Source organism: Pan troglodytes, chromosome X (assembly GCF_028858775.2).
Source record: "Pan troglodytes isolate AG18354 chromosome X, NHGRI_mPanTro3-v2.0_pri, whole genome shotgun sequence".
Lineage (NCBI taxonomy): Eukaryota > Metazoa > Chordata > Mammalia > Primates > Hominidae > Pan > Pan troglodytes.
Window position 1 is genome coordinate 11881477 of NC_072421.2, and position 12382 is coordinate 11893858.

Genomic DNA, 12382 nt, shown 5'->3' on the forward strand with positions numbered 1-12382 from the left:
ACACATGAATTTAATAGGTAGATGATCAGAGGTTCTTTTAGAAAGTGAATAGCTTTGGTCATTGCTTAGGGAAAGGGGAGGCTGCTGAGAACATGGAAACAAAGTAGCTAGCCAGACAGTTAAGAGACTCTGAAAAATAGAGAGGAATTTGGGTTTGCCTGTATGAGAAAGTGGGATTGGGCCAGAAGGATATGGGCAAAGAAGGGCCGCCATACTGAGAGGCCAAGCTGCTCTGTGAGATGGGAGGCAAAGGACAACATCCCCTGTGACATGAGTTTGCTTGTAAAAAACAAAATTTACTTTAAAATGTGCTGTCTGGTGTGCACTCCTTGCCTTGTAGTATAGATCATCAGTAAAAGCTTTGCTACTGCAAGAACCTTAAGTTCCTGATTGTTTTTACGGTAGATGGGTTTCAGCATGGGGCCGAGAAGGGGCTTTGTCCCCTGTTTTGGTGGACACCAGAGTGGTGATAAAGGAGTAGCCAAAGGGAACAGAGAAAAAATACCTTCAATGGAAGCAGATAATAGAGCAGTGGTGATCCCAAAATTATAATTCCTCAGAGAGAAACTAGAGAGAGCTTTGGGGTTTTACCCAAATGGGAATTTGAATCAATTTCTCCTGATCTGAAAGGGCTGGAAAAATCCTGGAGGATATCCAGATTACACTAGAGAATCTCAACCACCTAGCTTGATTTTTGTAAAGAACAATGTTGTTTGCTAGAACTGAGGAAAAGGCGATGGCAGAGAAGCTTTTTAAAAATAAATCTGAATATATCAACATGTACAGTCAACTAATTTGCTGACTTCAAAATAGCCTGATGAAACTCTTTGCCTGTTAAACCTATTATTGCCCATAATGAAAGATTCCATATGCACTAATCACAACATACAGCCTTATGTCTGATCATAGCTTCTAAAAAATCATGATACAGGGATTTTTAGTTATACTCAACACATTTTTCCTTTAGAAACTGGATTGGTTGTTACAGATGCCATGAATGATATAAATTGAGCTCATAGTTGGAAGAAATCTAAAGGATCAAGCATCCCTGAGTTTCAAACAGAAACTTGCACTGAATACATTCAAAGGTATGTGGATTTTATTTATAATTTGATATCCTTTTTATTGTGCTTATTTCTTTCTCTGCATTTCTTTTAAAAGATATAAATGTATTTTAAATTTCTAATACTATATGCCATCAATAGTTACTTTTTAGTTGGCCCATAATTAAATTAGACTCTGATTACTGAAATGATTTTTAACTTTATAATGCAACAAAGTGCTTGTCTAATTCCAAAGGTCTTTCTTGGCCACATTTCACAGTAAAATATTTATTTTAATTAATTATTGATTAAAGTAAAAATAATACATTCACAGGCTGTGATCTACTACTTTGAAAAGCTTTTTATTTAATTACATAAAATAGAAACATCCATGAAGTGTTTTTTGTCATTAACCCAAACAAACAAACAAACAAAAAACAAATTTAGGAGTTAGAAAACTTTAGTGTACTTTTCATAGACAGCATTATCACATGTAATATTCACTTCTTATACAAAATTTAAGGTCTTTCTTCTGACAGTTTTCCCAGTAATTTGTGCCACAAATCAATGTGCACATTTTAGGAGGACCTGTTTTGCTTAATGTCCCAAGGGTCTTATTTATAGAATAATTACAGTGCAACATCAAACAAAATGAAGATTCCATTGAAAGAAAATGAAACCTCTTAGGGAGAAAGTATTCAAAATTCATTGAAGAATCACATAAAATTCGTACCATCCTCTCCTGTTGGTTCAGCCACATCTTTTGCTCCACAATCTGGAGCTCAGAGATGTTACTGGAGGGTCTTGCCTGAAGTTCTGTAGATAGGAATTTCTGGAACTAAAATCTATCTTGGCAAATTAATATATTTTCTCAAATGATTAGTCCTTGTTTTTAACAGTAGCAATGTCCAGGTAGACTGTGCACGAGACATTTCTGTGCCTCCTTGTTCTAAAATTATAAAATACTGTGCACTTTGATGATCTTCCCAACCTTTAGAGCCAACTTTATTCCTTTAATCATTAATTATAAATACAATTTAGCTTCTACGACTATGGGCTGTATAGGCATAGGAAAATGGCATGCAAAGTCATATGAAGATAGCTCATTCATGTCTGTGTAACTTGTTTAGCCCTCAACCTAAATTAAATGCATCTTTATCACTACTGTGACTCCAGAAACAATGAAATAGGCTGAGAGCTGGAAATCACATATGACTGAAGTAAATTCACAAAGAATGGCTCCATCCTTCTTACTAGCAATAGACTAATGTAGATTATGTGTGTTTTATGGAGCATTCATTACATCCACGTTTCAGAAGAGATAAGAAAAGCGGATGTTGACTTACATTTCAGAACCATCAAGAAATGGGGACCTGGATTTTATTTGCCTGCCTCCTGGGAGCAGCTTTTGCCATGCCTGTGAGTAAAACACCCCCTGCATAAGTCAGTGTCCAATTTCACAAGCTTGGACATAAAAATCTGCCCATAGTTGGTGAAATTAGGGTTTAAAACAGTATGAGATCAGATGTCTTCATATGTCTCCGGGTTGAAGAAACACTTCAGGAGCTTGTTTTAAAAAGGTATATTCTCAAATGCCGCTACCAAAAATTCTGATTTGGTACAGCTGGGGCGGGGCCCAGGACTCTGCATTTTTATAAGCACCCCAGGAGATTCTGTTGGAACTGTTAGCTTGTAAATATCACCACCCATCTCTAGATGGAGGAAGCTTTTGGAAGGGACCCTTGAAAGGTCTCCAGAGAAAGTGCTTAACAAGCTTTGGACAAATATTACAGAGATGCCAGTTTTGTCTAAAACCCAATTCCTCTCAAGATTCCAAATCTCTTCCTGCCCTCCACATATTGCTGCTCTTATCCCTCAGGGGGTAAGATTTTTGTGTTAGGAATCCACTTTTTGAGCCACATTCCTGTTCTCAGAGGCCCCACCCCTTTGGGTACATCTGACGAGTACGTGACTTTTTTGTGGTTGCCCGGGATCCTGCCTACACCCAATACATAGTGATATATTTTATATTCAAATGTATTAAAGATCAGGACATTAGACCCACTCTGTCTGGACACAGGTGCATAAGGGCAGAGAACTTAGATCACATGCACGCCAAGCAGGCTGCATCTGCTTTTTGGTGGAATAAAGAGCAGTTGATACAACCAGAAGCCAGCAAGCTTGCACTCCTGCCTCCTCTCTTCCTCTCTCACCCACAAAACCAAGATTCTGTGCTCTGACTTCCTGAAATCCTGCATTGCAGCGATTCCTAGTTTCCTCAGGGGTCCCTGCCTTACAAATTCAGCCCTTTTCCCACTCTCTAAGATGGTATTGTTCAAGAGGGTATAGGACCTGACTAAAACCATTCACATCCAGATGAGAGAGAATAAACCTTCCCATGAAATGTGAGCATTTTTAAAGAATATAATAGAGCCAATCCTAAATGAGGCCAATGTCTGAGGGAGATTTTCTGCATGACCATCTCTCCTCCCTGGACCCCAGGCACAACCAGAGTTCCACAATACAGGCACCAGACACTTGGCCCCCACTTTTGAGAGGATAGACAGTCCTGATTCAGATCATCATTCAGGTGGCCTTTTATTTTTAACTTGAAAATTTTTCTGCCATAAAACCGTTGGCAGAATAACAAAAAAAGATCAGCCTAAACGTCATAAATCAACTCTTTCATTTTCCATGGGATTTATAATGTTTCCACTTTGCTCCACCCATCTTGTTCTGGCATTCATCAATAATTCCCACCTTGTGGTTTCTTTTGTGGCTTCTTTTGTTGTATGGAAGTGTTGTTTACTTTGCATGTCAATTATGAGAAATCCCTTTGATACTTAAAAGTACTTGACCACCTCCTGATCTACAAGGGAACATTCGTGAGACAATTCTCTCCTTGTTGATATTTCTTTATTGTGAAAGAGAAACACACTTCTCTCCCCATTATGGGGTGAGTTTTATCAGCAAGTAAACTGTTGGGCAGGATAGGGTAGGATTCATTGAAAACACTGGGCATGGGGGTGGGATGCTGTCCAAAGATCACTGGAGAATAAATGTGTGCTGGTTTCTGCTTCCAGGTCTCCAACCATAAGGCTATAACCCCAGGAACAGTCATTTAGCTGTTCTGAACCTCTTTAAAATAAAAGGTCTCCTCTTCTATACAGCACATTTGTTCAAGCTAAAAACAGACCTCAAGTATATTCTGCACTATATAGATTTTTTTAAAGTAGCTTCAGTCTCCTTTAATGTGAACAATTGCATACTGACTTAATCTCTTCCTCTCTCTTCTCTTCCTTCACTCTCTCCCTTCCTCTCTCTTTCTATTCTCCTCCCCTCCTCCCTGTAAAAGCTACCACCTCATCCTGGGCACCCTGGTTATATCAACTTCAGCTATGAGGTAATTTTTCTCTTTACTAATTTTGACCATTGTTTGCGTTAACAATGCCCTGGGCTCTGTAAAGAATAGTGTGTTGATTCTTTATCCCAGATGTTTCTCAAGTGGTCCTGATTTTACAGTTCCTACCACCAGCTTCCCAGTTTAAGCTCTGATGGTTGGCCTCAAGCCTGTGTCGTCCCAGCAGCCTCCCGCCTGGCCACTCTGACTCAGTCTGTCCTCCTAAATATGGCCGTAAGCTTACCCATCATGAACCACTACTCAGGGAGGCTCCATGATAGGGCAAAAAGTAAACTCTGACCAGCTTGGTTCTAACCCAGCTAGTAAAATGTAAGGATTAGGTAAGATGTTATTTAAAACTCTTTCCAGCTCAAAAAACTCCTGATTCTAAGATAGTCACACTCTATGTGTGTCTCTCGTTTGCCTCTGCTGAAATATTAGTGACTAAGTGGTATAGGAGAGACTCCGCAGAACAGCGGAATGCATGAGTTTTGGACGTCGGGTTTGAGGTTCTCCTCAACCTCCTACTAACTTTGTGATTTTGGGCAAATCATTTCCTCTTTCTGGAACCCTGGTTTCCTCATCTGGAGAAAGGAAATAATTATAATAACCATATTTCAAAATATTGTTTGGAGAGTAATATAGTTAATGAATATGAAAAGTGCTTTGTCAAGTATAATATGAGCAAGGTTACTAATTATTTTTTGTATCGATTAAATGCCGTATTAGTATATGAAGAATCCTCAAACCTGAGGCTAACCAAGTATATATACTGTTCAGAAAGGAATAAGATTCTTACTTCTCTCACAGGTTCAGGTAACAATCTATGAGTTTATTTACTTATAAAGCTGAAGACAAATGTTAGTAAGATTTTGAGGCAAGATTTTTTGTTGAACCGAAAAGATTGACACATCTGATCAGTCAATCTGTGTTTCTAGGATGAGGGACAGTGTTTGCACCTCTCTTTTTCCCATTGTGACATCAAAGAAAAAAATGAAATTAACATCATGTCATATTATTATGTCATAATTTTGTGTTTGTTTTGCTCTTACAATGAAAAGAAGGAACTATGGAATTAAACAGACTTACTCCCTGTGTAACCTCAGTCAAGTTAATGAATCTCTTTAACTCCCCATAACCTTATCTAAAAAGTGAGAGTAATAATACTTGCCTCCTAGCATATAAGAAAAGATGAAGAATGTGTGTGATGGATGTAAACACAGTGCCTGTCACACAGGAAGCACCCAACAAATGTTTACCTTCTTCTTTCTTTTGTAGAACTCACATTCTCAGGCTATCAATGTTGACAGGACTGCATTAGTGAGTCTATATTTCCTACTGCATCAGTGAGTTTCTATATTGGATGAAAGTAAATTAAATCAAATGGGTTCTAATATCTTTTTCTCTTAAGGTGCTTACCCCTTTGAAGTGGTACCAGAGCATAAGGCCACCGGTATGTAGACATTTTGTTCTTTATTCCCTGAAAATATTAGGCATGCATTAAAATTCCCATATTAAGTGAAATATCATGTCTACTCCACATGCAGACATTAATGGGAAATTTAGTTTGTAAAAAATCATATCTGTGTACACAGTTACAAATTTTTGCAAAGGAAAAATGAATAAAATATTCCTATAGCCATAATGGCAAAGAAAACACTGCTGCTTCTCTGGTTGGAGTCACCTGAGCCAATGGTAAACCTGCCTCTCTGTTTCTCACCAGTACCCTTCCTATGGTTACGAGCCCATGGGTGGATGGCTGCACCACCAAATCATCCCCGTGCTGTCCCAACAGCACCCCCCGACTCACACCCTGCAGCCTCATCACCACATCCCAGTGGTGCCAGCTCAGCAGCCCGTGATCCCCCAGCAACCAATGATGCCCGTTCCTGGCCAACACTCCATGACTCCAATCCAACACCACCAGCCAAACCTCCCTCCGCCCGCCCAGCAGCCCTACCAGCCCCAGCCTGTTCAGCCACAGCCTCACCAGCCCATGCAGCCCCAGCCACCTGTGCACCCCATGCAGCCCCTGCCGCCACAGCCACCTCTGCCTCCGATGTTCCCCATGCAGCCCCTGCCTCCCATGCTTCCTGATCTGACTCTGGAAGCTTGGCCATCAACAGACAAGACCAAGCGGGAGGAAGTGGTGAGTATATTTTGAAGCCACTACAATGCAAATCCTGTGAAAATGGTGCAGCAAAATAGGCCCCAGAGTTCTAAGGTCTCTGACAACCAAGGATCTAGAGTTGTAGTAGTTACAGGTCTATGATTCTATTAGTCCAAGCAATATGCTATACCTTTATATTAAAGACAAATTCATCTAAATGGCTTGGTAATTAAGACCACAGTTTTTATGGTAGGTTTCAATTTTACTATTACTGAATTTCTACCAGAATATATATTACCAAAACCCATTAATAGAAATATATATTACTAAACCCCATGAATTTTAAGGGCAACAGTATAAGGGAATATCAGTTCTCCTTATATTTCAAAGGTTTGACTAGCAAGAATAGGCTAGAGTTGCACTGAAGGCTTAAGAAAAGAGGGAGCGGGTAATTTTGAGAGTGCAAATATCTGAACAGGCTACAAAAGGTAGACGGGAAATCTCTTCAAAAACCTACAGGAAGATTCCCCATTTCCAGTAGTTTTCAATCTAACTTGGAGGCGGCTAAACTAAACATACTGTTAGATTCCTTTTCTGTACTGGGATTCTATAGATGATTAAGCTTTTAGCAAGAAGTTACTGCAATTTAGCACTAAATCTTCCATTACAGGTAGCTCTTACAAATGAATGGGAATAGTCAACAAAACAAACTTAATCTACATCCATAAAGTCTTACTTCTATGTATATGAGATTATGTGATCCTATCATGTATATGTATCCAACTGTAATTCCAGTTTATACATGTTATTGATGATTTGCTACTGAGAAGAAGAGAGAAGTGAGGTGGAAATGACCAGGATAAGAAGCCAGGACACAAAGGTTCCAATTCTGGCTTTGCCCTCAAAGACGAGGCAGTATTGTAAAAGTTACTTCAAATGTATGGGTGTCTTATTTTCTTTTAAATGGGGGAAAATGACGAAATCAGATTATTTTCAAGTCTCTGTCCAATTATAAATACCATAGTTTCTGAATTTAAAAATATATGTCATAAATGGCTTCATAATTGTGAGCATGTTTACGGAAAATATGGGGCAGAATTTTTTGAAAATTGATTGAATCCCAAGTAATCGGTGCCTATCATTGGCTATTCTAGTCCAAGGCACATGTTCTCTCTATACACAGAAAATGCATTTATTTCTTTATGAATAATTAATACCATGAACTTTATAATGTGCTCACATCTTGACAAAGCTATTTATGGAAAGGTGACTTTGGGCAGATAGTTTGAACTCTTTAAAACTCAGTTTCTTTTTGTGTAAAATTTGAGTATAAACATTGATAGTTTCTTAGAGTTGTTTTATGGAAAACAAAATAGCGTGATAAGCTTGGAGCCTGACATGCAAGACGTACCCCCCCAAAAGGTAGCAATTGTTATTTTATTATAAAATAATAGGCTTTAAGTGTCCTGAAGGTGGAAGCAGTCCTCATGGACACCTAATATCTAATGACAACGAAATAACAAAGAAACTTCAGAAATTATAGAGTTCAACTTAAATGGTTGTACATTGTTTTGACAAAACTGAAGCCAGACATGTTATTGTAAATGGTACTCACTAGGAACATTTGTAAATTATTTTAACTGTTCTTTTGCAATTTTTTTCAGGATTAAAAGATCAGAAGATGAGAGGGGAATGAATACTTCAGATGCTTTCAGGAGTGACACAAGAACACAATGATTTTTGCTTATAATAACTTTACTTAGCAAATTCTGTAACTAAAAAAGTACCATTAGCAGACAATAAAATGCATTAAAAATCATTCATGTCTTTGTGTTGAATGAAACTTAAATTTTCCTATCATTTGAGATGATATATTATGAATGAGTATTCTTGAATCAGGTAGGAACTGCTCATTTAGTCATACAAATTCACCATTTGGCAAGCAAATAAGGAATATATTTCTTTTTAGAGAAAATTTAAATTATACTGTCTCAAATCTTTTTTAAAAAACAAAGTTTATACATCAGTTAAAACAGTTGATAAAATGAAAATTTATGAATATGTACAATAACTAAAGCCTGAACCAAATGAAGGGAAGTTTATATGAAAAATTCTTTACATTAAGAAAGATAAACTTTTGAAGAATGTTTATATTATGAAACAAAATAGGACGTGGAACACTGGCTTTACACTTCACACCACACTGGCAATCAAAATCTGGTCTTTTGATCTCATTCTATGGAAAAAGATTTTTAAATGAAATTATGTGATATGCATAATAATGTACTGAATTTAAAGTTATTCAAGTAATTTGTTTTCCTCAAAAAATGTTATCAATGGAGCTTCAAATAGAGAATTGCAGTGATTTTAAACACAAGTCATTTCTTTCACCTCATAACTTTAAGATAAATTGTACTGCATAGTCTTCAAAATGTTAAGAAATGCATAAAATGGACTCAAAACAAGTTTTCTTTCTCACTCATATTTATATTTGAATACTTTTTTCTTCCTACACCCACACAGAATTGTAAACAGTCTTTGCAGGGTTTATATTACACAAACCCATGGTAACTTTATTCCAGTACCTTTATGATTAAGGCCCCTTAATCATTTTCTGGAATGAATAAACATAACTTTATTGGGAGGGTGTCAATATTCAAACAAATAACTTGATTTTAAAGAATTTAGATTCAATTTTTTAAAGGTAGAAAAGCTTTTAATCAATTGGCATGGACCAATTCTAATCAATTGAGTCAATATTTATTAAGCACACTCTAGGGCAAGGCACTATTCCATGTGCTGGTGAAAAGAGCAAGGCCCCATCCTTAAGGAATCTAGAATCTACCAAAGGGGTAAAATAAGCCCACAAATAACAATTAAAAAGGCCAAATGGTATTAATACTATGACAGAAGTACAGTCAAAATACTCTGGCAAATATGGCAAATATCCTTGGCTAGCTGTCCAACAGCTTTCCTCACCACTCCTTTCCTGTTGGCAGAGCTGGAATCAATCCCAGCATTCAGCCACAGTTTCCAAATCAAAATTCAGATACGTAGTGTGATAATACAGTGGAATGTTTCAAACCAGAGACATACATTAACTGGTAATTATACTCTAATACTTGCACTGTCAAATATGGTAGTCCTGTCCTATGTGGCTATTTAAATGTAAATAAATTAAAATTAAATAAAACTTAAAATTCAATTCCTCTGTCATAGTAGACACATTTTAAGTGCTAAATAGCCACATGGGGCTAGTGGCTACCATACTGGACAACAGAGATACAGAATATTTCCATCACCATTCAGTTTTATCAGACAGCATTGCTCTATGTACTACTTCTTGAAGTTGAAAAATAATTCTTATTAATTCAAATATTTTAAACAAAAGATGAAACAAAACAGATTTGCTGGTTGAAACTGAAAATCTCAACTACCCACAGCAAGTTGTTCCCCAAGCATGCCAGTAATCCTGATCCTCTATGAGAATTTTCTAAGAACTGTAGAAGTGCCATTCTCTTCCTCAGGCCAAACTTCACATACTAAAATGGTTTCCCCTCTAGCTTTCATTTAGAACAGATAAATCCAGAGTTCAGAAGATATTTACATTCTTTTCTATTTTGTGGTTCAAACTAATAGTGCAACATAACATAGAGGGAGGCACACATTCACGTTACACACACTCACACACCCATAACCACGCATGCTTTCTGGGTTTACCTGTAGTAAAAAGACACATGTGGAGACATGTGCCATTTGAGTAACTTGAAATTTTAAATAAAACTTCTTTCCATTACAATGATTTAGAGAATGATTATGTGGTTATGGTATTCATTATCACCACCAAGACGTACTACAGTTCTTCCAATACAAAAATCATATCAAGAAAAAAAGATCAAGCTGTGCATTTCATTTCCAAGCAATGTCAAGTTTACCATCCCCTTTCTCAACTCCACACAAAATAAAAATACAGACTTTTCTCTAAATCTGAAGTTTTTCCTTTGGTAGTAAACAATAGCTGAAAATACCAAGACTGAGTTTAAGGCCAAGACTTTTAAAAAGAAAATAAATTAGTAGACAACTGTATTAATTGGGAAAAAATAACCCAAGAGATCCTAGTATGAACAGCTTAACATGAGACTAACAAGAGAAAAACGACTTCAACCAATTTCCTACATTTCCAGAACATAGTAGCATTTAGTAGTACTCCACATTGCTTTAATAAAATAGTCATCAGCTTATGTCTGTTGTGAAATTCTTGTTAGTTGGAGTTTTTACTTATTTTTGTGATTTGGCTTTCAATTCCTTTTGCCCCTATTTGATCTGGAGCCTTAACAGCAAGGGCCATAGGCCGACATTTAGATATTAAAAAATACCTCCCTGTTGGGAAAAGTCCATGCTGGCCTCATTTGAAACACCTGACTCTTCCAGACGATAAATAATTATTGAGGAATAAGATTGGGCTGGGAGTGGTGAGGATTTGAAGAGAGAAGAAAGGAGTGGTCATTTGGGTTCGAAACATTTGCCTCAATAAATCACACTTGAATCCTCTATCACAAAATCTAAATTAATAAAGCCCATTTGCAAATATCATTGTCCTATGGTCAACAAAAAACACCACAGGACCCAGAATTCACTTTACTATTAATTTTAAAAATGAACGATACTAAAATCTCAATTCCTCCAAACAGCCAAATTTTGTTTGCCTCTCCAAATAATTTTCCATGCTTCATATTTGGCCATGGAATGTGCAGGCTCTGGGGGTGTCAGTTAAGTGTCCACAGAAGCACAAAGCCGGCTTTCCAGTGTGATGGTAGGGGGTGCAGCCTCCATAACCAAACAGTTTGATTCACAATCATGACCATTGCCTATCTGCTGTGGAAACTTGGACAATTTTTTTGGCCTCTCTATGGCTCAGTACACTCGTCTATAAAATGTACTAATATCATGCTCTGCTCTGAGTCTTTTCATGTTAATGAGCCCCAAGCTCAATAAATGTTAGCTACAGTTCTTGTAATCAGAAAGAGAGCTTTGTCCTGCCTCTGTAGACTCCCAAAGAGAACACTACCCAGTTGGAAGCAGGAGTGATACAAAATTAGGATATGACATGGAAGTTTTTGATGCCACAGGCACTGAAGTATATCATGTTTGTCTTTTTTTTTTTTGAGACAGAGTCTTGCTCTGTCACCCAGGCTGGAGTGCAGTGGCGTGATCTTGGCTCACTGTAACTTCTGCCTCCTGGGTTCAAGTGATCCTCCAGCCTCAGCCTCCCAAGTAGCTGGGATTACAAGAGTGAGCCACCACACCCAGCTAATTTTTGTATTTTTAGTAGAAACGGGGTTTCCCCATGTTGGCCAGGCTGGTCTTGAACTCCTGACCTCAAGTGATCTGCCCACCTCAGCCTCCCAAAGTGCTAGGATTACAGGTGTGAGCCACCGTGCCCGGCCCATGTCTGTCATTTATCAGTGCATCACTCTGACAGTGTAGCCACCTGAACACCTCCCTTACTGATTGTGACCCTAAATGATCTTTGCCTTCTCCTACCTGATATCCCCAGACACTGTTCTTTGCTGCCTCCAAGACAAGCCTTCATCCTCAATTCACCACTCTGAGGGTAAAAGGAGAGCAACACCAGGCAAGTGTCATGGGGGCGCTCCACTAAGTGGAGGCTAGAACTTGAGACCACCTCTCTCTGCATGTCTTCCTTTTACCTTCTTTCTAGGGCTGAGCCTTTGTGTACAGTGACTCCCAACTCAGACCCTTCCCTTGTCACTCTGGCATTGGCACAATTCAGCTAATTCCACATTATAAGGATTTCATTTTTCTTTC

At 38.0% G+C, this 12382-nt stretch overlaps 2 protein-coding genes across 5 annotated transcripts in view; one reads left to right on the plus strand and one right to left on the minus strand.

The window, feature by feature from the left end:
• ARHGAP6 (Rho GTPase activating protein 6) overlaps positions 1 to 12382 on the minus strand; it is a 524611-nt gene that overhangs the window by 155046 nt on the left and 357183 nt on the right. The window lies entirely within an intron of this gene.
• On the plus strand, positions 1067 to 8372 carry AMELX (amelogenin X-linked). Its single transcript, NM_001102460.2, has 6 exons — positions 1067 to 1088; positions 2397 to 2462; positions 4399 to 4446; positions 5855 to 5896; positions 6167 to 6592; positions 8218 to 8372. The coding sequence occupies exons 2-6, from the start codon at positions 2409 to 2411 to the stop codon at positions 8221 to 8223; spliced, it is 576 nt and encodes a 191-aa protein (NP_001095930.1). The 5' UTR covers positions 1067 to 1088; positions 2397 to 2408; the 3' UTR covers positions 8224 to 8372.